The sequence below is a fragment of the Pelodiscus sinensis genome, chromosome 20 (assembly GCF_049634645.1).
Source record: "Pelodiscus sinensis isolate JC-2024 chromosome 20, ASM4963464v1, whole genome shotgun sequence".
NCBI classification, from domain to species: Eukaryota; Metazoa; Chordata; order Testudines; family Trionychidae; genus Pelodiscus; species Pelodiscus sinensis.
In genome coordinates, this window is record NC_134730.1 from 5,275,100 (window position 1) to 5,302,185 (window position 27,086).

The window sequence follows — 27,086 nt, forward strand, 5'->3', positions numbered from 1 at the left end:
CTGCACTCGCCAGCTGATAAAATCTACTCGCCGTGGGTGAGCGGGCGAGTGCATTTGTTGAGCCCTGTTTATACCTGCCTCTGGAAATTTCCACTACATGCATCTGACGAAGTGGGTCTTTGTTCACGAAAACTTATGCTCCAACACTTCGGTTAGTCTATAAGGTGCCAAAGGGACTCCTCACCGCTTTTGCAGATTCAGACTAACACAGCTACCCCTCCGATTTCTGTAATATGAGAACTCAGTGAGAGCAGCAACTCGTTTCACTAGTGCATAGAACAGATGGTAACATGTTTTGGTCTGTCCTGAGCCAGGCTGCAATGAAACCACTGAAATTCTGTACCCTAAGGTCTCCTCACCAATAGCTGTGACTACAGTTGTACATAGTTACAAGCTGGGGACCAACCAGTTAAGTAGTAGTTCTGCAGAAAGGGACCTGGGGGTTACAGTGGACGAGAAGCTGGATATGAGTCAACAGGCGCCCTTGTAGCCAAGAAGGCTAATGGCATATTAGGATGCATTAAGAGGAGCACTGCTAGCAGATCCAGAGAAGTCATTATTCCCCTTTATTCGGCTTTGGTGAGGCCGCATCTGGAGTATTGTGTCCAGTTCTGGGCCCCCACTACAAAAAGGATGTGAACACATTGGAGAGGGTCCAGCGGAGGGCAACCAAAATGATTAGGGGGCTGGAGCATATGACCTATGAGGAGAGGCTGAGGGACTTGGGTCTGTTTAGTCTGAAGAAGCGAAGAGTGCGGGGGGATTTGAGAGCAGCCTTCAACTTCCTGAAGGGAGGTTCCAAAGAGGATGGAGAGAGGCTGTTCTCAGTAGTGACAGATGGTAGAACAAGGAGCAATGGTCTCAAGTTGTGGTGGGAGAGGTCCAGGTTGGATATTAGGAAAAACTATTTCACTAGGAGGGTGGTGAAGCACTAGAATGGGTTACCTAGGGGAGTAGTGGAGTCTCCATCCCTAGAGGTGTTTAAGTCTCGGCTTGACAAAGCCCTGGCTGGGTTGATTTAATTGGGATTGGTCCTGCCTAGACCAGGGGGCTGGACTCGATGACCTTCTGAGGTCTCTTCCAGTTCCATGATTCTATGAATAAACAGGCAGGAGCAGAGACTATTCAGAAAAAGGATCCTGTTTTCATGTAGCTATCTCTAGAAGTGCAGGTTAAGAAAGGGAGTCAAGTGAGTTGGAGGGGGCAGATTTCTGGAAGGAGAATGATATCCTTAAAGAATGTTTTCTATGAAGATTCAGCTGATTTTGAGTAAGAGATTGGAAATGGACTGATGTTCGGTTTCATGACATAGGAGCTCAATAACTTATACCAATAAAAAGCGTGGTAGCAGCAAGTGAGGCGGGAGGCTTTGTGCTCTATCCCGCCCTCAGCAAAATCTTTTAGCACACATTGATCAGTTTCTGACCAATAGCAGTTGAGATATTTTGCTGGTGGCAGGGGCAGCCAATGAAGCCTCCTTCCTCCCCCACTTCTTCACCCTGCCCGGAGCAGAGCTATAAGGAGCAGCTTGTGACTGCAGCCTTCAGGTTCCTGCAGGGCTGCTGACTGGGAGCTGCCTAGTTGAGAGCCTCCCAGCCAGAGCCTGCCTCTGGCACCCTCACTCTCCCCCCGCAACTATCTGCCCCAGGCCACCACCCAAACTCTCTATATCCCTTTCTCCCAGGTCACTGCTTCCTCTCAGACCCTCTCCTATACCCTTCCCCTAGGCCAGAATCCTCTCTTGCACCCCCCCAGTCCCTCCTGGACTCTACCCCCCAAGCCTCTGCCCCACATCACAACCCCCTCCTTCACCCACACTCCCTCTCAGACTTCACACCTCCTCTTGCACCCCAGTCTTCTACCTCAGGCTCCCTTCTGCACCCAACCTCTGTCCCAGACCCCAAGCCCTCTCGGTAGAAATGCGGCCCTTGAGCACTTGCCAAAATCTTAGAGTAGCCCCCTCATTACAAATGATTGCCCGCCCTGGTATGGAGCCAAACTCCTGTTGAAGTTAGTGGGAGTTTTCTTAGTGACTCCATTGGGAGCAAGATTTTGCCCAGGATGCATAAAAGCTAACAGCTGTGGTTGTAGAAAGAAAGAAAAGTGTAGTGGTTATTTACAGAGCCATATTCAGCATAGCACAGCATTTCTCTTTGAATGATTCCACACGATAGATGGCAACGTGGTCCCTCGGGGAATCACTGGAATAAATGTAGGCAGCAGATTTTGTGCTAATCAAGATAAAGAAAGATGATATTTAAATAGCTGTAAATGAACCATCCAAAAAGAAAGTCCGTCTGTCCTAATGCAAATACGAGACTATGCTGCCAGATTCAGCGCTTTTGTTTTTACTGGCCAGCCAGACCCTTGAAGCCCAGTGCTCTGAGAAGTGGATGTATGCTGTGAGCTCCTGCCGACAGCAATGAGAACTGAAGGTGATTAGTGACTTTGTAGCATCCAAGGCTTTCATTCTTGAGGATACAGTTGAAATGTTTGTATAAGCAGCTCTGGCGTGAAATCATGTGTGCATCTGTCTAAGGCAGGTACACATCTCAGAAGTGTTGTCATATAAAGAGGGTCTTGAAAACAACAGTCTCTAGCTTGGAGCTAAGAACGCTGATTGTACTGAAAGAGCAACAGTCAGATGATCATAGTTACTGGGTGTTACAGAAAGTGGTTGTTTGCTGTGACCCAAAAACTACATTAGATTTAAAGTGAAAAGCAAAGTAATGAGTTTGAGTATGTAACCTCTTGGGCTATTCGAACACATGATCTTCGAATACAATTTCATTCTGTCTTCTAACTCAAACATCCCTCTTTGCAGGAGAGACCAAAACCCCAGATTCCCATAAAACATTTCCGAGATGCAACCCCACCTTTCATTATCTGTGTAAAGTTGGTGAGTACATTTTTTTGGCATACGCTCAATGAATCACATTTCTGTTTCCTAGCATCACCATAATTGCATTGTAGGGTGAGTTTTGACAAAAAGCACTTAACATTTTCCAAAGGTTTAGATTTTATAAAAACCAAAAGCACAGCCTTAGCGGCCAATTTGGTGATATTGTTTTTAGAAATCAGGGCAGGGAGTGGAAGTGTTGGAGAAATATTAAGAGTAATAAAAGCAGGGTCCTTATTCTGTTTTCCCTTTTTGACCTACAGTTTTGTAAGCACAATGTGGTTGCCTTGTGCAGGCATGGTTGGTCACTCTGCCCTTGTTTATGTCCAGAATATCGCAACCATCTCTGTGTTCAGGCACAGAAACTGTGTGCAAAAACGCAGGCTTTCGTCTGTACATCAGGCCCGTAAGTCATCACGTGCAACATGCTCATCTTTAATCCTCCTTCATGTCCGAGTGCTGATGAGAGGCAGAGACTTCAGCTGCTTTCTCTTTCACTCCCTCTGTGGAATTACTAAATTCCTGAATTACTAAAAGCCTAAGCAACAGATATTCTGCTGTTGCATTACAATAACAAAGCACAACACAAATAAGGAACAACACAAAAGAATCAGATCAGAGTCTGAAATACACTCTCAGGCTACGTTTACTTTGCAGTGCTATTTCAGGATACCAGAGTATCCCGATACAGCTATCCTGCATCTTAACAGCAAGCCCGTTATTTCAGGCTTGCTATTCTGACGTCCCTGTAAACCTCATTGCACAAGCAATGGGACATTTCGGAATAGTGGGTTATTTCAATGAAATAAGCTATTTCAACCTACGGGGCAATGTAGACATACCCTCACTGTGAATACTAAAAGTTACTGAGGTAACAGGAAGTTCTGAAACTTGCACATAAAGCTACATAGAGTTTCCTTCATATAAACAAAGACATTTTTGGTGGTGATTTGACTGAAACTCAACCTCTACAATCCCTCCTCACCTGAGCACCGCCTAAGTTAGGGTCAGCACAGGGATCATAATACTTCACAATTGGAAAACCAGATGGCGCGTGCTCCATGGTATTATCATACTGTGGACAAGTGGGAAGAAGCCTGAAATTGACTAGCAATATTGCAACTACTGTAATTTTTCAAATGAAACAAGGACTGGGGGCAAAATAGCTGTTTAAGTACATGTAATTTCTGAAGCTCTAACAAGGATGCTATTATAGTCTCAGTTTTAATGTCAAATATGCAAAGACCAGGTCACATCCTCATTTGCATTTCTGCACCCTAAAGTCTGAGCTATCTGCTTTTGTCTGGTGGTAACACTGATGTTACATGAGCTGAGATTATAAATTCTGCTGGTGAGTGTAGTAATATGTGGGCCTGAAACAAAAGTCCATATAACACAGGCCTAGTTTGAGTCTTGGCTAACAATGGTCAAAACTTCACTACTATAAAACAAAGCTAAGCTGTGAACAAGAAGCAGGCCCCTGCTCACAGAACGTGGAACAGACAGGCCTGAGAGTGTAGAACACTAATTGGTACCAGGCCCAGGTGCAGAATAGCAATTGGTACTAGGTAGATACCGACTGTAACAGTCATTGGTACTAGGCATAAGTTGAAAGCATATTCCAACAGGAAGGCAACACTAGCTCATTAAAAAGGACCTTGGTACCCACGCTCCCCAGAGATCCCGACCCAGGTCCAGGAAAGTGTCTAAAGTGACGACATGCTGGATAGAGATGTATGATCGAACCGTGAGGTGCAGGGTGATGGGTGATATCTGAGTAGCGTCAGATGGGTGGATACCTGGCATGTCAAGAGTGATGGTAACTTGTACCTGTATATAAAGTGGTGTCTTCGAGGGGCTGCCTTTGTCCAGCCTAGGATGCAGTGATGGATTCCATGTCTCTGACAGCCCTCCCATTGCAGAGGTACGTATGCATAGTGGTTCAGTAGAGTCTGCTGCCATCTATTGCAGTTCTTCGTTTGACAATAAATCTGGCTGGGCGCCTTTGATTTTGTGGCCTTTGGGGGCTCTCTCGGAGTCTGTCATGCTCACTACTTGCCCAGGTCACCACAGCACACAGGACCGAGCACACACGCAGGCAGCCGAATAGCTATCATCACTGACGGAGCAAGAGACCTGTCAGGGCACCACGTCAGTTAATCCTGACTCCTGCAGTGAGGCAGCCAAGAAAGGGCCACCGCAATTTTAAAACCATAAGAGAATGCACTAATGGACAAGAGAAAAGGTTTCTTTTCAGATTTCTTTCCTCTAAGGATCCTAGTTCAATTTTTACACATTAAAGATGGGACTTTGGAAGCTTAAATGACTGCCCAAGGATATAATGGAGGTCTGTGGCAGATTCAGGAATTGAAACCCAATCTCAGGTCCTATTTATTATTATTATTATTATTATTATTATTACTAGGCTACGTCTAGACTGGCCCCTAATTCCGGAAAAGTCATGCAAAGCAGGTAAGTCAGAATAGGGAAATCCGTGGGGGATTTAAATATCCCCCATGGGATTTAAATAAACATGTCCGCCGCTTTTTTCCGGCTTGGGGAAAAGCCAGAAAAAAGCGTCTAGACTGGCACGATCCTCCGGAATAAAGCTCTTTTCCGGAGGATCTCTTATTCCTACTTTCAAGTAGGAATAAGAGATCCTCCGGAAAAGGGCTTTATTCCGGAGGATCGCGCTAGTCTAGACGCTTTTTTCCGGCCTGTGGGGAAAAGCCGGGAAAAAAGCGGCGGACATGTTTATTTAAATCCCGCGGGGGATATTTAAATCCCCCGCGGATTTCCCTATTCTGACTTACCTGCTTTGCATGACTTTTCTGGAATTAGGGGCCAGGCTAGATGTAGCCGTACAGTAAAAGCTGTGTTAGCTGGCTGTGACGGGGCGGCCCCGCCCCGCACTCAAGCCCAGGGAAACCACCTGGGGCCGGGGGCGGAGAGGGCCCCACCCACACAGCCCTACTGGGCATGCTCCAAAGGGAGCAAAGGTATAAAAGGCTGCTGGCCTGCTCAGAAGGGGCAGACTGCGACCCGAGCAGGAGCTAGCGACCACTGGCCAGAGAGGGAGTCGCCAAGGGAGCTGAGCGTGCTGCTGCCGGGCCTCTGCCGGGCTCGGCCCCAACGCCGGAGCCGCCGACCGACCACCCGCGACCCGAGTGCTGGACCGGACTCCGCCAACTCTGCAGCTGCCAGGGGGAGGACCACTACAGCCCATCGACCGGCGCCGACAGGTGGGACCGCGGCAGGCTGCGAGCAGGGGGTAGGAAGTGACCCAGGGCAGGGAGCTGTAGAAGCCCCTGAGGGCTCAGGGCGTTGCGGGGAGGAGCCCCTGCCGAGCCGGTGGTGGGAACCACCCGCCACTACTAGGGCCCTGGGTCGGGGTCCGGTGGAGAGGGAGGGCCCGGACCCCCCTACCCCTGCTGCCTGAGACCCTGGCAAGTGGGGAGCAGGGTAACAAAACCTGAATTGAGGACTAGGCTGCTGGGCCTGCGTATTGAGGACTAGGCCTCTGGGCCTGCAAACTGAGGACTAGGCCGGGAGGCCGTATTTCCCCTAGCACAGGGGCATTGTACCTTGGAACTAGGCCAGTGGGCCATATTTCCCCTAAGAGAGGGGCAGTGCTCTTTGAGGGCTAGACCCAGACGGGCCGAATTAAGCCCCGAATGGGGGTGGCAACCCCCAGACAGGGGCGAGCCCCCCGACACTGGCCCTGTCCCAACTGGAAAGCTCTATAAACTGGCTGGTCTAATCTTCATAGAAAGTCCAGTTTATGGTCTCTTTGGCATGGGGCTGGCAGACTCTACTTGGCTTTGCGTGGTTCCCCAGAAGCAGTGTCACATCCTTCCTACTCCTCGGCTGAGGAATAGCCACAGGGGGTACAGAATGGGGGAGGGGATGCAGGACTGGTAATTGGCAGTCAGGAGACATTTCGGGGTGCTGGATTCAGGGTGCTCACCTCAGGCGACTCCCCGCAAGCGGCGACTTGCACCTGGTAGAGGTTCAGCGAAGTGAGTCCGCCTGCTGCCCTCACCCCACCCTGAGAGCTGGTTCCATAGCTCCCATTGGCCATGGTTCCTGCGGGCCTAGGCAGTGTGCAGAGCTGCCTAGCTATGTCTGCACGTGGAGCAGCAGGGACAGGCCCCCATTTGTGGGGAGATGCCCAAGGTGAGCGCCCTATAGATCCAGCACCCCAAAAGCCCTCCCTTGTTCCAACCCCATCTCAAGCCCCTACCGCACCAAAAACTCCTCCCTCTTAGTTAACCAGCCCATTCCTCCAAAAGAAGCTTTTACTGTATCTATATTATAAGTGTGCAGAGGCCTAGAAAGAGATCAGGGCTCCGTGGTGCTAGGCACAGTTCAATTACACAGCAAGGGTTTGTTCCCAAGAGCTTTCAGTCTACTCAGACAAGACAAAGGAGGGGAAGAGACAGAGACAGAGCAGTGAAGCGGCTTGCCCAAAGTCACCCAGCATGTTCAGTGGTTTCCTGAGTCCCCTCCAGAGCCCTGTCCACTGGGCCATTCTGCCTCTCTATATACAGGTCACCTTTATGGGGTGTTCTTCCGTCCATTCCCCCTTTCTTCCAACAGTACACACAGTGAGACTCATGTACGATACCTCACACAGGGCTGCCTGAGCTTGGTTTCAACTGAAATCTCATTCTTACTGGCTGCGCGCTTGCGGCTGGATCAGAATGGCCCCACCTTTCAGGCGTCATTTTTCATCTGGTCTGGAAAGCAGCCCCACACCAAAACCAAAACAAGCCTGTAACTGACTGTGGTTTAAAACATTTAGGTCTCTTGTGTGGAGAAGGCCTCAAACTTTAGACCTGACCACTAGAGGAAATGGTTTTGAAACTGGTTGAAACCTGCACAGAGATGTTGAGCTTTCATTGATCTGTGGTGATATTGTGCAGACTAAGTATAACGCTGGGGATTTGGTTTTTATTATATTTTTAGACTGTTTGAACTTGCTTTGTTTTCTGTGCAGCCCACATCTGAAAAATGAGCTGAACAACAAATGTACCTCACTGCTATTTTTTAAATTCACCTCCCCCCAGCATATGCTTTCAGATCTTCACTCCTCCCCCAGTCTTCACACACTGCTGAGGATCACAAAGGAATTGGAGGTAGCAGAGCAGCCTATAGACACAGCTTTGCAGCTCATCAAAAGCAAAGAGCAAACGAGAAACGATAGCCAGAAAAACAGGGAAATACCCAGTGCTGGGGTGAGAGGGGAGTTAGTACAAACTGAGATTAATGCTGATGAAATGTGAGATTCCCATAACTGTGGCTATTTTTAATTTGTGTCAAAAGCACTGCAATGCTAGTCTGTTGAACGATGCAAAAAAAGTGAATTAATGAATCTCACCATGAGAGGAGGAGGAAGACTCTTTAATTTGATTATATTTGAGACATGAAATTCTTCTGTAAAAGAGCACCTTTCTGCTGTGTGCTACATGAGACAAAATGTCTGTTTTAGAGAAATTACAAAGGACCAACATTTTCAAAACGTTTGGGCAAATCAATCTTGCTCAGGCTACGCAGACTCATAAAACTGCCTGAAGTGCCTTCTTTTGAGACACTCATGGCTAGTAGTTCTCAAATCTCATTATATGCTCATGCAACCAGTGTGGCCCAGCCAGTTGTATCCCACTAAATTTGTTACCTGGAATTGTCAGATTTCTGGAAGGCAGGATGCATCACCATTGACAGACAGGATACGCCTCACCCCTCGATATTACTGTAGAGGGCGGGCATTGCATAAATTACAAAGTCAATATGGAACAATATCTCTACACCAAAATCTTGGCAGGATTCATCACCCATTTGTCTCACTTGTGTCGCAAGATGAAACTCGGCTAATTACCTTAAGCATTACAAAGATAGCTTCCCACTTATCACCCCCGATTAGCCATTCATTGACTCAAATAGCTATTCCCTCCCTCCCTCCTCCTCACCCCATCTTCTGTACTAAATCTGATTTGTCAGTTTAATAATGCGTTCACTCTTTTCATGTATTCCTTTGGTATGTAGGGTCGTGCCAATTCTCTTCCAGAATATGATCTGAGGAAGTGGGTCTGGCCCTGGAAAGCGCATCACCTGTTCAGCCATCTTGTTAGTCTTTAAAGTGCTACATAGTTTTTCCTTTTGTTTTAGCAAGATCAGACTAACACGGCTACCTCTCTATTACTGTTGTATAATTGGGTTTGCTGACTCTTGCTGTTGCTGATAAATGAGCAGGAATGAATCTAGTCTGAATTTGCAGAGCTGTCAGGAGTCTCCTTCAGCATCTTTTTAGGGATACGGAGAAAGTTATGTTTAGTAACATAAAATGGACAAGTAAATCTATATATTTCAGGGAGATTGTCTGTCTGGCTGCCTAAACTGTAAGACCTAGGACTGGGACAGATAGAACAGCAGTCATGGCCCCCAATGGCACCAACTCCATCTCAGTGGCCCTTCTAGACCCTGTGGGCTTACCACCAGAGTCAGGGTGTGGCCCCCCGAGACCGGAGTTTGTCTGCTCTGGGTCCAGAGCCCCTCCTTCAGGGATCCCCACTCACTCAGTCACCTACGTTGGGGCAGTCACTTCCACTAGGCCAGATGTTCCCACGCCTATCGGAGTCTGAGGGCCCCATGGCCCGACCACCCACAGTGTCCCCATTGACGGCCTGGGAATCTCTTACCTCAGACCGCTGAGTCCTACAGATGGTGGGAAGGGGCTATATCATCCCTTTCCACTCTGCTCCTCCTTCACATCCCCCTACTCCGTGCCTGTTCAACCCCCTCTCACGAGCTTCTCCTTCGGGAGGAGATACTTCAGCTCCTCGCCCTAGGGGCTGCAGAGTCGGTTCCCCTGGGAGTACTGGGCAGGGGCTTCTATTCCCGATATTTCCTGGTCCTCAAAGCCAAAGGGGAAAGGGGTTCCACCCTATTCTGGACCTCAGGGATCTCAATGCCTTCATCATCAAAACCAAACTCAAGATGGTGACCCTAGCATCTATCATTCCGTCCCTAGCTCCTGGAGACTGGTACACTGCCCTCGATCTAAAAGATGCCTTCTTTCACATTTCCATTGCTCTCCACTTCATGGGATTTCCACAGCCCCCCGGGTCTTTGCGAAGTGCATTGCTGTTGTAGCTGCCGCCCTGAGAAAAAGAGGAGTCCAGGTGTTCCCCTATCTGGACAGCTGGCTCCTGCGGGGAGCTCTGCAAGCCAGGGGAAGGCCCACATCACCCTGGTTCGGGATCTCTTCCGAGAGTTGGGCCTACTCCTGAATGTGGACAAATCAACTTTGGTACCCACTCCAGTAATAGAGTTCGTGGGCGCCAATCTGGACACTGCATCCGCGTGGGCCTTCCTCCCCAGGTCCTGCATCCTGGTGATCAAGTTGGCCATCCGGGATCTGCAGGCATTCCTGATAACCACAGCCAGGACTCCTGGGCCTAATGGCCACGTGCACATGTGTCACCCAACACACCAGGCTCCCCATGCGACCACTACAGATGTGGCAGGTATGCACTCACAACCCTTCCTTCCACCAGTGGGACCGTGCCCTCTGAGGTCCTTCGACCCCTGGATTGGTGGACCCAGGAGGGAGAGGTCTGCGCCGGGGTACCATTCTCTAGGCCCCTACCAATTCTCTGACTGATGACGGATGCATTGGACACAGGCTGGGGAGCCCGCCTCAGCAACATATGGACAGAAGGTATGTGGACCACGGACGATCTCTCCCTACACATCAACGTCAGGGAGCTACGGGCAGTCCGCCTCGCTTGCGCAGCCTTCCTCCCTCAACTCAGGGACAATCTGAACCGTTGGCGACGTGTTCGTTACTACACCTGTCCTATAAGGTACTCCTCTTGGTGGCCGTCACGTCAGCCAGAGCTGAGAGCCCTCACTGCGGACCCCCCATATAGTTTTCTTCAAAGACAAAGTCAGGTTGCGCCCCCACCCGGTTTTCTGCCAAAAGTAGTGTCCAACTTTCATGTGTCGCAGGATATCATCCTACATTTTTTACCCCAAGCCCCACGCATCGGGTAAGGAACAGGCGCTACACACTTTGGCCGCTCGGAGGGTGCTAGCCTTTTATTTAGGCTAGGTCACCTCAGCTCTTTGTTGTCATAGTAGAGCGGATGAAAGGCCAGCTGGTTTCGGCACAAAGGATCTCCTCTTGGATCACAGCCTGCATTGGGGAGTGCTACGGATGGTCAGGATTACAGCCCCTCCCCTCACTGCCCACTCGACTAGAGCTCAGGCCTCCTCCACAGCTTTTCTGGCTCGGGTCCCTATCCCAGACATATGCAGGGCTGCCACGTGGTCCTCTGTCCACACCTTCACTAACCATTATGCATTGACTCATCAGGGATGGGGGGACTGCCCTGGGTAGGGCTGTCCTCCACTCAGGGGAAGGTTAGAACTCTGACCCCGTCTCCTTGGCTTTCTGCTGTAGAGTCACCTACATGGACTGGACATGAGCAATCACTCAGAGAAGAACGAACGGTTACTTACCTTGTAACTGTGGTTCTTTGTGATATTGCTCATGTCCATTCCAAATCCCGCGCGCCTCCCCTTCTTTGGAGTAGTCCGGTAAGAAGGAACCAAGGGGTGGCGGGCCAGCAGGGTATATATGGGTCAGTATACCGGCGCCTCTCCACAGGGCTCCCCTGCTGGCCCGACAGGTGCTGCTAGGGGAAACGTTTCCCACGATGTGCGCACACCTACATGGAATGTACATGAGCAACATATCTCAAAGAACCACAGTTACGAGGTAAGTAACCGATCTTTTTCAGTTTCCCTGTAGATTGTAGCTGCTGCGAAACATGCATGCTTCATGCCTGCGCACTTGAGAAGATGAGATAATTGTAATAAATGGATAGTTTTTGTGGCACTTCCATGACAACCATTTACTGAGTGTAGTGCTTGGTTGCTCACTGGAGTTATAGTTCTTGAAAGAAAAAGCTACATGACGCAGTCCCTGCTCCATTTGTGAAAGCTGCTAATGCATTAAGACCAAAGTAGTAGAGCTGAAATCCATCGGAAAAAGGGAGGGGACTCACACGCAGGTTTTTATTCTCACAATGAGCAAATCCTTGTCCAAATTCTATCCCCAGACCTAAAAACCTTGCGCAGCTTTACATTATTTGTTTCCTCACTTTGCCCAAAGTAGCAGAGAGGAGCATGCCCTTTCAGGCTCCGGTTCCGTCTCACAGGGTTGCAGCTCAGGCTGGATTCAAAGTGCTTGAAGTGAAAAAGGTTTTCTGCTTCCAAGCTCAAGTGAGAAGCCAAAAGCTACAGTGTGTGGAATACAGTAGGCTTTACTGGCAGCTCTGGAATTAGTTCAGCTGTGTAAAGACACAGCTCATTCCAGCTCCCCAACCTGCTGCTCAGGGACTGATGGGATTCCATTTGCCCACCCTGTTTGCTTTAGCATCTGAGTTTTTAAAAAAACCAACTTGAAAATGAACCTGCCTCCAGAACTCTGACCAGGCCGTGGGAGACACGTCGAGCTCCTTCTGTCCCGACTTGGAAGCAGGGAAGAGTAGAGGTCAGAACTTGGCTATATGTTGTTACCAGAAGATTCACCTGGTGGTGCTCAGGCTCTCAACTCAATTAGCTTTTAGTTTTTTGAAAATAAAATGAAAATGTACATGTGTCATTTAATAATTGCTCTGGGATGGGATGAGGGGTCAGGATGCAGGATGCAGGCTGCCCTGGGGAGAGAAGACTTACACCAGCCCTCTCTCACCACAGCAGCTTGGGGCCAAGTGAGAAGTGCCTCTCCATGGCACTTCTGCAGCTCCAGTGGGCACAGCCAGAGAGGGGTGCATATTCCCCAGCTGGGGCTGCCCCGTGCGCCCCAGGCAAAGTGAGGGATGCAGCAAACTTACCCCCTGATGGAGAACCAATGTCTCTGTATCAATGGGGGGGACTTTACCTCAGGGTACCTGGGGGGTGGGATTCTCAGAGCTGAGGCAGTCCCAAGAGGAGGGACGCCCCCAAGCAGCCCCGTTCACCTGCCTGGTGTTTGTGTCTCTTTTCCGTGTGGTTTTATGAGAGGCTGTCCCATTCCAGGCACATTCCATTTTCCTGGCACAACCAAGCCCTGACCTTGCTCTCAGGCATGATAAGAGGAAGCTGCCTAGCAACTTTGCTGGGTTTAGCGCTTACCGTTTAGGAGGCGTTCTTGAGCAGACACAAACTCTCTCAAATATATAATAGATGTAGAGTTCTCCATTAACTCGAGTGGGGAGTCTTGAGGGTTCTGGGCCCTAGTTTTGCAATTCATTTGAGACCAAAAACCTGTCAGTGGTCTCAGCTACCACAGATTGCAACAGGTGAAGAGGATGCTCGGCAAATGAACCAGGGCCCCGAAGCTACTTGTAAGCAAGAGAGTGTTTTGTGAGATGGGGCACAGGTTGACATGGGGACTGTCTTGCCTCCTGAGTGGGAGTAGAGGTGCTGTGGCAGTGACCGGATACTAGGGGAAGATGGCCTGAGAGTTAACTGTATCCTGTGCCTGGCCCTTACCTGGGTGTGCAAGGCGGAAGAGGGCACAGCCCTCTTGTGCCCTTCATGCCAGGGACAGGCACAGCGGCAGGTAGTTGGGGAGAGGGTCACTGCAAGGGACTGGGCGATGGAGAGGGCACACTGTCACAACACCCCACTTCAGACAGTCTCTGGCAAGGGTCTTATCTTTCCAACGGCTTTGAGTGATTGGGCATTGTTTTGCAAAGCAGCGACTTCCTTGAAAAGTCTTCTTATGTCTGAATTCTGCAGATTCTGTGTTTAGTGTCTTTGTAGAAATAGCCCCATTTCACTTTAGTTCACACTTCCAGCTGGGTGTGGTACGTCTGTACTGCCTTGCCAAAATGCTTTCATGTTGCTGTGTCCAGCTGCCACGTTCTGCCCCAGAGCTAGCAGAGTTTGGGCAGCAAGTGGCATAGAACCAACATAAGCAATTTATACAAAGCACTGAATAAAATACCTTGGACGCATTGGGGGTGAAAGGTGCTATGTAAATTACGTTGTAGTTACCACTGTCACTCTCTGGCACAGTAATTACCCGAGGTCAGTCAATACACTGGGGCTTGTGGTTACTGTCTTGCTGAAACTGTGCAGCAGCAGCAGCATTCTTAACATTTTGTGCCATACGGACTAAAGTGGAAGAACTGAAAAAGGTAATTAGAGCCATATGGGTGGGAGGCACAGTTCACGGGGTGGGTTTGGGGGCTGAAGCAACATGCCTGCAGATGTTTCCTTTCATCTGTCAGTTCAAGCAGGAGAAAGAATGAAGAGCTGTTCTTTAAAAAGGCATAAGCACAAACCTGACCCTCTAAGAAGTGGAGGAACATCATTTTACTGATGCTCACAGCAGCCAACATTTATTTCCCCAAAGGAGCAATGATCCAGGTTGCAGACATGACATTAGCACCACTTCTGTTAGCATTGTCACATCCCAGGGGCTAAAGCATTAAGACAGTTCACTGCTTGAATGGGAGACCTCCCGGGACTACTCAGATGCTATGAGAAGGATTCTGTTGATGGCACTCTCCCCTTGATTATATAGGATGCTGGAGGTACCCTCAGCTGGGGGAGAAATACAAGTTGGAGTTTATGGTCCGTAAAGATCCCATAGCAGTTTATTTCATCAGATTTTGACAAGGACGGTTGAGCATTCTGCTTCCCAGAATCCTTCCTGCTGGTTCAGTGCTGCATGGTAGGCTTCCTATGCAATTTCATAGTGGTGTGAAAGCTCTTAATGCAGCTGCTGGGTTCCACTCAAAGGGAGGCTGCAGGAATCCTCGCTTGTCCCTCACCTGTTATAGGATATTGTCACGATTAATGAATAATTTCTGAAGCGCTTAAAGAATTGTGAAATTAAAGACTATGGGCAGGTGAAGTAGCACATCAGAAACGCAGAGGTTGGCAAGTTTACCTAATGACTCTGTGTCACTACCTCGCAGTATTGTGCGTACAACAAAACCCAGAGCTCCTGTCCAGAAGTAAAAAGGCTTTGAAGGACACACCTGTACCTCTGGTTAATATGCCAGTTGCTTGATGAAGGTATATTTCATCAGACAAGCACATCAGGGTGTAAAATCCACAATTCCCACTGCTTTGTTAAACAGCCTCCTTGTTCCAGTCCCTTCAGATGCTTGTAATTAAAAAACCAAGAGCACTCACACTTAGTCCTCTACAGAGCTGGTTGTGGTACAAACCTTTTACTTTGCTTAGCAGTTACAGTAAGCTGTTTGCAGCCATCTGAACTGGTGACCGTACTCCCCCCTTCCCCGGGCTAGCTTGGAAAAGGTCTTGCACATGCCGCTTTCACCCCACGAGTTAAGGATGAAAAGAGTCTCAAAGCTGCCAATATTTCTTTCTGGCGCTACAAGGTTTTTGTTTCCACAGGTTGATGTGGGGGCAGGGGAGGTGGCTTGATGGGGTTGCTCCAGAACATGACCAGTTAGGGAAGGAAAGAACAAAACAGAGTTTGAACTCAGATATAAGTAAACGTCTTTAAAGCTTTCTGTTTTCTTGAAATAAGACGTCTAAGCTTATGAATTTGGAAACTAGTGCAATAATTTTAGAGGGTAGGTTGGGGTGGGGAATGGATGTGGGGAGCCATAGGGGCAAAAGTGCACGAACAGAGTCTCGACTCTTTTTTTTAATAGATATTTTTATAACAGCAACTGGGCTTTTCTTCCAGTGGTCTATAAATCCTAAATGAGTGATGAAATAGGGTTCAGCCAAATGCGCTAATGCGGTCTCTCATCCCATAGGATCTGACAGGTGGAGCCTTTGAAGAAAACTTGAACACACTAGACTTGAAAGAGGGGATAGATTATCATCATTTCAACTGAACACTGAGGTACAGCAGTGAAATTGGTGCTTTATGTATCCTGGGTGATGTGTATGTTTAAAAAGAAAACCTGCATTCAGAGGTTAGGTTTTGTAGTTAGCAATTTAAATGTCACCCAGTGTCTCTCTTCTGATCATGTAGTCTTTTCTAAAGGCAGGATACCTTTGATAGCTATATTTACCAGATGGTAATATGGCACAGTACAGGCTTAGCAATCTAATATAGTATTCTGAAATGTAACTTTTTTTGTGTGCTAATTTTAAGTGTACAAAATGTGTTACTGCTGCTTATATTCTTGGTGGAAATAGCTCATCCAATACTCTCCATTAGATTACAAAGCAAGCTGCTACCATAAGGAACCCTTAAAGCCACATCAGACAATGTACACATCGGTTTAAACATTCTCAACAATGAGAGTGTTTAGAGACCTTGATGACTCAGGTTCTGTCAAGAGTGGACGGGGGCCCCAAGCCATTCCCTGGAATTGGTTAATCTGCTGCTACTGACAGCAGCAGCTGGTGTTTCCTGAGGTGACATTTTTGCATTACTGCTTTGTATCTATGTGAGCTTCTAGTGGTAAGGGATTAAAGAGTCCCTAAATTATGGCATCCTTGTGATTCAGTGGATATAGAAGCCAGATGCTAATATATATAGATGCTCAGAGCTTTTACTCAGCTCCTATTGTGTATACTTCAAAAATAAGCCCATTTTTGCTAACATGGAAGCAACATTTTTCTTGCACTAGGGACCTCAAATTATATCTTTTACTCAAGAAGGAATTAAACCTCCAGGCAGCTTCTGCTTTATACAATCCCGCCGATGAAATATGCCAGTTAGTGGTTTAGTAGATGTGAATGAACACAATGAAGAGGTAACTTACCTTAACTAGTGATTCTGGGGGCCCAGCTTGACACATTAGATAGGTCTGAATCGAATTGCATAGCATTTTATACAATTTGGACACCGCTAATGTTTTTTAAGTAGGTCACCTAATTACTTTAGAAAAAGTAATTACATTACTAATTATTTTAGAAAATCTTTACTCTGGCTTAGTAGCAGGTATTTTGGTTGCTAGTTGCCCTAATTGTTTAACTAAACTACTGTTTAACAATTGTCTTAGTTATGGTTGTTCCCTTATCAGTATCTACCTTTCTTGTTCCATTGGTGATTGACACCCTGAGAATGGCATAATACTGAGGGGCCATACAGTATCCGCTGTCCATATGACTTTTTTCTTTGTCTATATGGCACTCGGCTGGACAGGAAGGAAGGTTGCACACTTGAATGTTAGGGGTCTCGTGAAATGGCTCACAGCAGCCAGAGCCACTTAGGCTGTATGTTATCCCATCAATATACTCAAATTGAATATAAAAATATACCAAGTTCAGACTCTAAAGACTTCCAGCAAGTGCTGTCTTGCTGGTTAATTAAACTGTGCTGCTGCCTTTGCTTCCTGGACCAGCTGTGCAGAATTCAATTATAAAGTCTGTGTGGAGAAGAGTGCCTCCCACCTCCCGAACTTCTGGTTAATAATGGCTCCTTTCAGAAAAGAGGCCTGTAACTATGAGCCTGCCTCTCTCTTTCCTGGCTACTGCCATGTGGACCCTGTTTGAATTGATTAATCACGTGCATCACTTCACTCTTGTTCTCAGGATCCCAACCCAGTTTCAATGTTTATAATTCCCTGTGCAGATTAACAATACTGAGATCACCATTCCACGGCCCTCCCCCGTGGCTGGCTATGTTCGGTGCTTCTGGCTTCGGCTTATGCCTGCCAGTTCCAAGCTGAGGAAAAGATTATTGTTTATCCTTTGCCGCTCAGAATGCGGTATGGAAAAGTGGCTGCAGCTTTCTTTCTACAGAAAAAGGTGTTCTGGGCCTCTCAGACAAGGGGATTGGTAACTAACTGCATCGCCTTTAACCCTCACAGCCCAGATTTTCAAGAGAAGGTGATCCCTTAACTAGAATTTTGCATTGTCAGTTTCTCAGAGAGATGAAATGGCTCAATTTCCATACTCAGACACACAGGTGCCTGTCACTCAGAGCGGTTGGTCCAGTCAACTTCTGAGGGAAGTGGTCTGTGCCCCTAACTCCTCCAAGGTGCCAAGTCTAAACATTCGAGTAATCTTTTGGGGTTTTTTTTGATGTAACTATATTTTGACATGTCTGTAGAGCTGTACTACTGTCCATCTTAATTTTTCATACATTTTACATGAACAAGTTCACCCTGTTGGGCAAGTGGGGCTCCTGCCTTTCTGGCTGGATTTGGCCCAGTGCTGTTTTTGCCCCAGGCAAGGAACACATATTGCCATGTGAGCAATACTGGTCTGAAATGACTCGCCATCTGCACCCTTAACCAGTGGAAACAGAGATGTGGGGGGTAGGACCAGACTATGTCTGCAACAGCAGTTTCCAAACTTTCTGAGCTAACCCCACCCTCCCCCAACCCAGTCAGAAAGAGGCTAATCAAGGGATGGAGGTTGTCTGCAAGCTAATGCCCAAGCTGCCTGGCAATGTCGCTCAGCCCCTGGAACATTCATCTGGAGTTATGCCCCTCCCCCCCGTTTGAAAACCTCTGTTCTCCAGAGCTACATGGCTACCTTCTAGGAGTGGCACTTGAGGGATGAGCCTTTCGTGAAGACAGGTCCTCCAGAGTAGTGGGCCACTCCACTGACGTGTGTACATACTTCACATCTAGCCCTAAATCATTTTGGCCCAAATTTGAACAAAAGCTGTTTTCTGGGCTTATTCAGTTGTGCAAAAACCAAACCAACAAGCGTTTGGAAATTTCTCCTTCCCTTCTGCATTAGGAACAGAACAATTCAATACACTTGTCACAAGTCAGTCACATAATGAGCTTATCTTATGAATCTAGAAAAAGAATTAAATGGGTTTATACAGCAAAATAAAAGCCTGTGAGATCTTTCTGTTCCTCCTCCTACTCCTGAGTTCAGATAAGTTTTAAAAAAATCAGTGTCCATACCCTCTCTATTGGAGCAGAGCATGCTGCAAGTCTGTACTGTAAAGTGGAATAAAAGCTTTGCTTAAAGCAAGCAAGTTTAGAGCTGTTATGTTCTCATAATTCACACATCAAAAACTGGCCAGGTTCTTGGATGTACAAGCACGTATGTGGGTGTTTATGTTAATTGGACAACTTCTTGTCACAACAAACAGGGATTAATTGTGAATATCAGAGGAGATGTGGTTTTGAATAGCTGTTCAAAGTGAATAATAAATGTGGTTATTCTACTTGCTAACCATGTCATTTATGGCAACTCTGAATTGGCATAATCTATATATGAATGAGAGTTTGTGCATCTGTCAGAGTCCATCCATCTGCAAGTCTGTTTGTTCAACAACTACTAAACAGTAAGAGCTAGGACCACTAAACGTGGTACACAGCGTCCTAACAAAGCAAGGTCAGGTGTTGGTTGTGTCTGGACAATGGGAAGTGCCTGGATTGGGACTGTTTTCCGTAACATAGAAAGGGAGGGGGCTGATAGCTATCCAGTAGTGTGACCACTGGGGGCAGTGAGCACAGGGGACAGCTATCCTCAGAGTGACCTCTGGGCCACTACACCAGCAAGAGAGTGGCCTGCTGGGGACAAGGCTTGACTTTGTTGGCCACCAGACCAGCTAAGTGGCCTCCCTACCCCAACCTGTGCCAGACTGTGGGGAGGGAGGGTAGAAATACAGTCATTTACATAAGACACGTACATTTTCCTTTTATTTTCCAAGCAAACCCAGAGACCCATTACTTAAAGACCTGAGCTACATGCTATTCCACTATAAATTGTTGTAACATACAAAATGGGGGTGGAGTTTACTACATATAAAAAGACTTATTAGCTATAGTATCCTGTTAAGTCTCAATGTAGCCTGCAGTCACTGATCTATTTTAGAGGCCCATGGAGCTGCTGAGAGGAGCTGATAATGGATGACTGGTTTTTAAAAAGGTCTAGCAGTAAGGGCAGTGACGGAAGCACTGACCTGTCACCTCTGATTCCTCAGCTACAAAAGTGGGGTTCTGCTTGATGTCTCGAACTCAAGCTCCTAGCACAAAGTCACTATTCAGTTACACTATTCAGCAGTGTCTGTGTAGTTTAGGCTTTGACCTTACCAAAATGAAGACTGTCTGCTTTTGCTTGCAGACTATAAGTCGGCTGATGGCAATAAAAGAACAGGTTATTGAGAGAGGTTTTACCTGCAGGTAACGAGGAAAGATTTTAATTACCATTAAGTATTGCCACTATGAAAAAGGTCTCTTCCACTCCAAATTGTTACATCATCATCTTAAGCATGTGTGTCTTGACCCATAAACATTAGCTACAACTATAAATATATGCAATACACAAGTACAAGTTCTAAAATTTTAGAAGAGAAACATTAATTCAGCTTTACTGATGGAATGCAAAACACTGGCATTCAAAAGCAGCTCAATTATGACAAAGCTCTTGAGGACAAACTGCCATCTTGTGGCTATCGATGACAAATTTAAGAATTGAAAGTAGATATTTGTTGCCTTCTTTATGTGGTAGTCAGATACTGATAAACATTCAGCTTTTCCAGTGAGATATCTGTGCGATGCTTTTACTCTTCATGTTAATTTTGTTAATCGTTGTATTTTGTAGCTCAACCTAAGATTCCAGTGCATCAAGATACTGCAACAGAGATCACTTCCTCCTTCATGGACACTAGGGCCCGAGCGCTTCAGTTTTCAAAGCAACAAACACCAACTGCTTTACTGTGCTGCTCTCTACAGACAGGAAACAAACAAAAAACTCATGAAATTCCTTTTAGGGGGGTTACTCAACTACAGGCAGTCCCCGGGTTACGTACAAGATAGGACTGTAGGTTTGTTCTTAAGTTGAATTTGTATGTAAATCGGAACTGGTACATATTGTAGGGGAAACTCTAGCCAAACATTTCTCCAGAGCTCAGTTTTATTCTCCCACACCTCACTTCCCTCAGTCCTTTATTCTCAAGCTGAGGTGTCTGCTGAGAAAAGCCGCTCCGCATCTCCTTGGTCTGCTGGGGGGGGGGGGGGGGGGCCGGCACTAGCTTCGCATCTCCCTGGTCTGCTGGGGGGAAGCAGCTAGTGCGGGGTTGCCTCACCCCGTTTGTAAGTAGGGATCCGATGTAAGTCGGATCCATGTAACCCGGGGACTGCCTGTACTTTCAATCCAAGTAATAACTGTATTCATGTCATCAACCAAGCAAACGGAAGGATATTACGTTTGAAAAGTGAATCACATTTTAAAAGATGGTAAATATCTGCTAGATTTTCTTTTAAACAGATGAAATATTTTAAATGTTGGTTCAAGTGACATGTTTTTCAGAAAGAATAAAGTTCAAGGGGTTTGTAAAATGAAAAGATTCCGATGTTATGCCTAGCTTTGTCTAAGTTTGTGCTCTACTTTTATGAAGTGAGCTCTCAAAGGTTGAGTGTGCAGCGTATTTTCTCATATACCTTCTGAAAAACCTTTGTCTCACTGAATCTAACTGCCGTGAAACTCCTCCACTAATAATGCTCAGTAGGTTGCAGATGGGACTGTCATTAGTTAAAACTAGCAGAAATAAGAATAGCTTTGCAGTTTACTTGAAAACTTTTTTTGGTCTAACAAGTGTTCAGAAATGTTTTAATTAGCATTGCTAGAAAACTTAAGTAGGAAGAAATAGTAAAGCACCAAATTGTGCCCTTAACCTTATTGACTTTGATGGGATACAAAGATATCAAAGAAAAGATTCCTAGGACAGTATTTGCAATTTTCCTCAAACACACATTTAGGTGCATCATAATATCTTGTTTATATCAAAGGGGAAGATTCATTTTTCTTTCCAATTTTTCATCTGAGTCTCCAAGAGTTTAAGAATAAAACTCACCTGGCCTCTCCAGACAAAATTTCTTATCAATTAAGCATTTCAAAATTTAAAGTGTATACAATAATCACAAGGAGGTCGTAGGCCAAGTCTAGGCCATCCTCTAAGGTTGTGATTCTCAACTAGGAGTACTCAGGTCTTCAAGCAGGTACCTCAATTCATCTGGATATTTGCTTAGTTTTATAACAGGCTACATAACTACCATCATCAAGACTGGGGTGTGGACCACAGACAACTAAGCAGCAAAAAAAAGAGGCTCCAGCCTCATGGGACTGGAGGCACCATTACAGCCAGGGGCAGATTAACTCCTCTGGGGTCCTGAGGCTGATAGATTTTGTGGAGTACCCCATGCCTCTACAGCAGGGCCAAAAAATGAGGGGTTGTATGTGTGGGAGGAGGGAGCAGGTTGGGAGTGCAGGGTCTGGGCAGGAAGTAGGGTGCAGGAACACGCTGGGCGTGGGGGTGAAGGGTCTGGGTGGAAGGGTGCAGGGGTGGGTGGAAGGTGTGGGGGCTGGAAGGGAGGGACCGAGGAAGGAACAGTGCTGGAGGGGCAGGGGATGGGGATGCCTACCTGTAGAGTGCCCAGGCAATGTTCCCTCTAATCTTTTCTATCCATGTGCAGATCTTTATGCGCATTGAGGCCTGTGCAATTGTGCGCCATCAGTGGCAATAGAAAACCTAGCTTTGGTCGCTCTGCCAATCGGGTGGGTAGCGTTTGAATCTCTGCGTGGCTGCACCAGTGCACACCTTCCAGGCCAATGGGAGTGATGCGTAAGAGAACTTCCCCTGCCAGGTGTTTGCGGAACCTCCTCTTACAAATCTCCAAGGATGATTCCACAACCCCCCTCGGCAATTTATTCCAGTGCTTGACCAGCCTGACATTTGGGAACTTCTTCCTAATGTCCAACCTACTCCTCCCTTGCTGCAGTTTAAGCCCATTGCTTCTTGTCCTGTCCTCAGAGATAAAGGAGAATAATTTTTCTCCCTCCTCCTTGTAACAGCCTTTGCAGGTACTTGGAAGCTGCTCTCGTCCCCTCCGTGTCTCGCTTTTCCAGACTCAACAAACCGAGTTATTTCAATCTTCCCTCACAGGTCCTGCTACACAGCTCCTGACTACTCTGGCTTAACCAGGAGATCTTGAATGATCCAAAAATCAAAAAGGAGCCTGAAAAAAGTGCACACTAGGTCAAGTTACAAAGGACAACTATAAACAACACAAGTATATAGGGGCAAAATTAGAAAGGGCGAAGGCACAAAATGAGCTCAGTCTAGCTAGAGACAGGAACAGAGTCTGTAAATTTATTAGACGCACAAGGAAGACTAAGGAGGTGGCAGACATGAAATCCATTGTCTTTCTTTATTTTGCTGCTTTCCCCCTACCATTTCTTAGAAACACAATCACTTTCACCCAACCTGCCTTCCACATTCAAATTCTTCACTAGTTTTTTCCTATTGGTTAAAAATCAAATTTATAGCCGTCTCCCCCCAATAGCTTTCTCCACCCTCTGAAATAAAAATAAATTCCAAGAACTTGTTGGATAATTTGTGCCCTACTGTGTTATTTTCCCAAGAGATGCCTGAATAGTTTGAAGTCCTCCAGCACTACCAAGTCCTGTGCTTTGGATGCTTTTGTTAGTTGTTTAAATAAACCCTCATCCACCTATTTTTCCTGGGTAGGTGGTCTGTAATTGACCCCTACCATAACCTCACCCTTGGTTTTTTCCCCCTTTTGTTCTTACCAGAGATTCTCAACAAGTATTTCCATCACAACCTCAGTCCTAGTGTATACAGTGTATAGTATATACAGTGACTATATACTATGCACTGAAACGAAAATAAAATATGTATATTCCAATTGTTTATTTTACAATTATATGGCAAAAATTAGAAAGTCGGTAATTTTTCAGTAATATCATGCTGTGAAAACTTTGTAAACAAGAAGTTTTTAAATATGCAAGACAAATCAGATTATCAAAAGGGGTATATTAGCCTGGAAAGATTGAGAGCAACTACTCTAAGACATCTAGATAAGCAAGGACATCTGGTTTCCAAGGACTGTCATTGCAATACCAAAATGACAGAATTTTGTCTCAAGTCTCACACAGGCAAAAAATGAGAACTTGCAAATCTTGAACAGGCTAGTGATCTGTAATGAGATGCAGCAGACAGCTCGTGTAGGAAATCCTACCTACTGGGAAAATGGAGTGGAGAACTCCAAGTGTATTTAATATTTGCCATTGGTTCTATTTCGCCTGCTTATCCTGCTAGTCAGCATCTTCTGGCCCTCCATTTGATATATCTGGAGGAAAAGAACCTCTCTAGAGCTTCTTTAGCATAGATTACTGTGACCATGCAGAGTTCTCCTTCTATGAAGGACGAGCTATAGTCAAAACTGTGCTGCCTATCTGCAAATTTGGTCCATCATGTATATATTAAACTAATAATATAATATATGGAGATATACCATCTCATAGAGCTGGAAGGGACCTTAAGAGGTCATTGAGTCCAGGCCTCTGCCCTCACAGCAGGACCAAGTACCATCCCTGACATATTTGCCCCAGATCCCTAAATGGCCCCTTCAAGGATTGAACTCACAACCCTGGGTTTAAGCAGGCCAACCGCTGAGCTATCTATCCCTCCCCTAAGCAAGGACATTCTTTCCTACTGTTGCAAGATGTCACTTCTCAGAGGTGCTTTATTTATTATTAGGTTTTAGATTACAACTTTGCTGAATCTTTCAAGACCTTTTTGTCCTACATGCAAAATCAATTTATAGGAAGTCACATGTGTCATGGAATTTTAGTTTTGCTATTAAATTTGAACAGGAAATTCTTACCATTCTTTCCCTCAAAACAGAGACATCTGTGCTACATTATTTCATGATTGCATTGTCTCAGTAATTTGAGTTTTATACCAGAAGTCTGGAATGTTTTCTAGGAATGGGATTGGAGGGTTTTATAAAAACATATAGACAGACAATTCCATATATTCTATACTTAAGTCTTAGGTTTATAGCACAACCACATAGGTCTTAGATTTCTAGATGTCATTAACAAGTTCAGGATAGTTACTGAAACAACTGATGGTTTTAATTTAGTTTCTGCAGGAAAGTTCTACAGCACAAACCCTATACTCTACCTTGGATACCAGTTGCGGCTTCGGCACTTTCATGAGGTCACAGAGAAAGTTGCGCTTCTCTCTCACTAGTGGTAATTCAGCATCCCTGCAAGGAAAGAGAAGAGAATTCCTTTTAATGTTAATGTTTTCAATCCAACCACAAGGAAAACAACTTTTGTAACTGAAGTTGATTAAATGTGCAAGAGTCAATGAAAAGAACTGCTTGTACAGTTTGGCAACACTGTTTAACTGTATCCTTTCAAAGTACAGTGAAATATATTTACTCTTAAAACATTCTAATCTCACTGGTACAAAAGAAATATAAAATTTTTACTCCGTGTTAAACCAGAGGACTCAACAATTATGCGATGTGTAGAAATGTCATTTCAAGATGATGTCATCCATGAGTTACTAATGAACATTTCTGATCTCTGGTTAATACTTACTTCTCTTTTCAACTGCTTTAGATTTTTGCATTCCTGAACTGTAACACTTTGCCATACAACAAACCTTTATTTCAGCATTGGATTTGAAGTTCATTCTTGTTCTTTTTCTTGCTCTAGATAAAGCAGTTCTTTGCCCCAGAAGGAGAGTAGAGCAGGAGCAGGAGTTTATAATAAATTTCAATTGAGACAGAGTGTGATGATCTATCTAGGTCAGGGTGAGCAATCATTTTTTTATCGGGGGCTACTCCGAGACTTTGGTAAATGGTCAAGGGCTGCACTCTTCTCTGATATTAATGGAGGAAGTGCAGGATCTTGGATAGATGTTGGTGTAGAAGGGGAGTAAGAGAGGGAGGGAGTTTGGGTGACGGAGGATGCTGTGACCTGGGACAGAGGATTGGGATGCAGCAAGGAGTGCAGGGTCCAGAAAAGGGTATGGGTGCAGGAGAGGGTTCTGACAAGGAGGAAGGTGTAGGAAGCAGTGCAGGGATCTGAGGGGGTTGTGAGCAGGGGCAGGAAGAAAGGGGTGCACAGGGCTTATTTGGGACATGGAGTAAGAGGGGGTTGTGACCAGGGGCAGGGATGAAGGGGCACTGGGTTGTGACCTGGACAAGGGTGCTGGAGTGGGTGCAGAGACATTGGGCTGTAACCTGGGGTAGGGAGGTGGGGGAAAGGAAAGAGGAGGCAGAATTCACTAAAATGGGAGAGTTTGGAAATGTTTAAGTCATGAACACATCCAGGGGTGGCAGGTTTGTATAATATTTGGTGGTGCCCAGAATGGGTCTAGTCCCCCACCCCCACCCCGCCCTGTAAGCCGATATATATTTTATTAAATAATGTAAAAATGCACCCTTTTTTCCTGGGTTATCCACACAAACACCATAGTAGCATAAGCATGGAACAAACCCATTGTGGATTCCATTGTGCATCAAATATATTCTATTCTGTTGCACCTGTTGTGATGAAGTGGGAATGTTTTTAATGTTTTCTCTGATGGACACATGACCAGAAGTAAAGTCCCCTCTCTAAGGACTTTTCCCACCATCCTTCTACCAATAGGGATTAGTTTGGCCCCCACCAAACCCCCCTCATGCAAGTATCCTGCAATTGCCATTAACCCAGTGTGTGTGACATTAACTCGGGGGTGGAGAGGCTGGAGGAAGGGTTCCCTCCAAGAGTTTCCTCCCATGAGCAGAATGGATTTTGTGTTGTGCACCAGTACAGAGCTCATGTGGCTGGTTTGGATGTGCCACTGTGGCACCCAAGTTATTAATAAATATAAACCTCTACCTTTCCCCTCTGCTGCCATGTCTCCTCTCCTTGCTCCATCAGCTCCCCTGGTGCCTGCTGCCCCCCAACCCCTCACCCTCCTCTGCTGTCCTGACTCCTGCCATTCTCACTGCCCTCGGCCCTCCTGAGACCTGCCCCCCTCCACCAGCCCTTCTCTCCCCCCTGTGCCCACTTCTCCAGTAGCCCCACTCTGATCATATGAGCTACCCCTCCTCATCCCCTCTCCTAAAAACTTCCTCTACACACCTGCCCTGCCTCTCTCCTCTGGTGCTGGTCCCTCCTCTGCAGGTGTCTGCCCTTCTGCTTCACCCCAGAATCCCCTGGCACCTGCACCTTCCCTTACCCCTGCACCCTCCTGGTGTCTCCCCCTTCCCTTACTGCCCCTGCCCCCTTTGCCCTCATGCCCCTGTGCTCTCACACATGACTTGCTCCATCCCCGCCTTCCTCATGCCCACCCCTTCTTTCAAGCCTTCTCCCAGCACCACCCCCTCCCCCTTCTAGCCCCCAATGCCCTTACCCTCTCCTCTCCCAGCATCATCCTGTCCCCTCCTCCCACTGACACCTCCCCTCCTGCCCTTTTCCT

At 46.5% G+C, this 27,086-nt stretch overlaps 2 protein-coding genes across 7 annotated transcripts in view; one reads left to right on the forward strand and one right to left on the reverse strand.

The window, feature by feature from the left end:
- QTGAL (queuosine-tRNA galactosyltransferase) overlaps nucleotides 1–21,147 on the forward strand; it is a 360,105-nt gene extending 338,958 nt beyond the window's left edge. For 4 of the 5 annotated variants that reach the window (XM_075903524.1, XM_014571338.3, XM_014571339.3 and 1 more), the window contains 2 exons: nucleotides 2,825–2,899; nucleotides 20,405–21,147. In XM_075903524.1, the coding sequence (XP_075759639.1) occupies nucleotides 2,825–2,899; nucleotides 20,405–20,644 (315 nt within the window). In that variant the 3' untranslated portion in view covers nucleotides 20,645–21,147. Of the gene's footprint in view, nucleotides 1–2,824; nucleotides 2,900–15,693; nucleotides 15,783–20,404 lie in introns of all 5 variants that reach the window. The other variant, XM_075903525.1, reaches the window with a different exon arrangement.
- TBCD (tubulin folding cofactor D) overlaps nucleotides 19,479–27,086 on the reverse strand; it is a 261,696-nt gene continuing 254,088 nt past the window's right edge. For both annotated transcript variants that reach the window (XM_075903520.1, XM_075903521.1), the window contains exons 39-40: nucleotides 24,792–24,876; nucleotides 19,479–20,529 (exon numbers count right to left, since the gene is read on the reverse strand). In XM_075903520.1, the coding sequence (XP_075759635.1) occupies nucleotides 20,515–20,529; nucleotides 24,792–24,876 (100 nt within the window). In that variant the 3' untranslated portion in view covers nucleotides 19,479–20,514. The remainder of the gene's footprint in view (nucleotides 20,530–24,791; nucleotides 24,877–27,086) is intronic.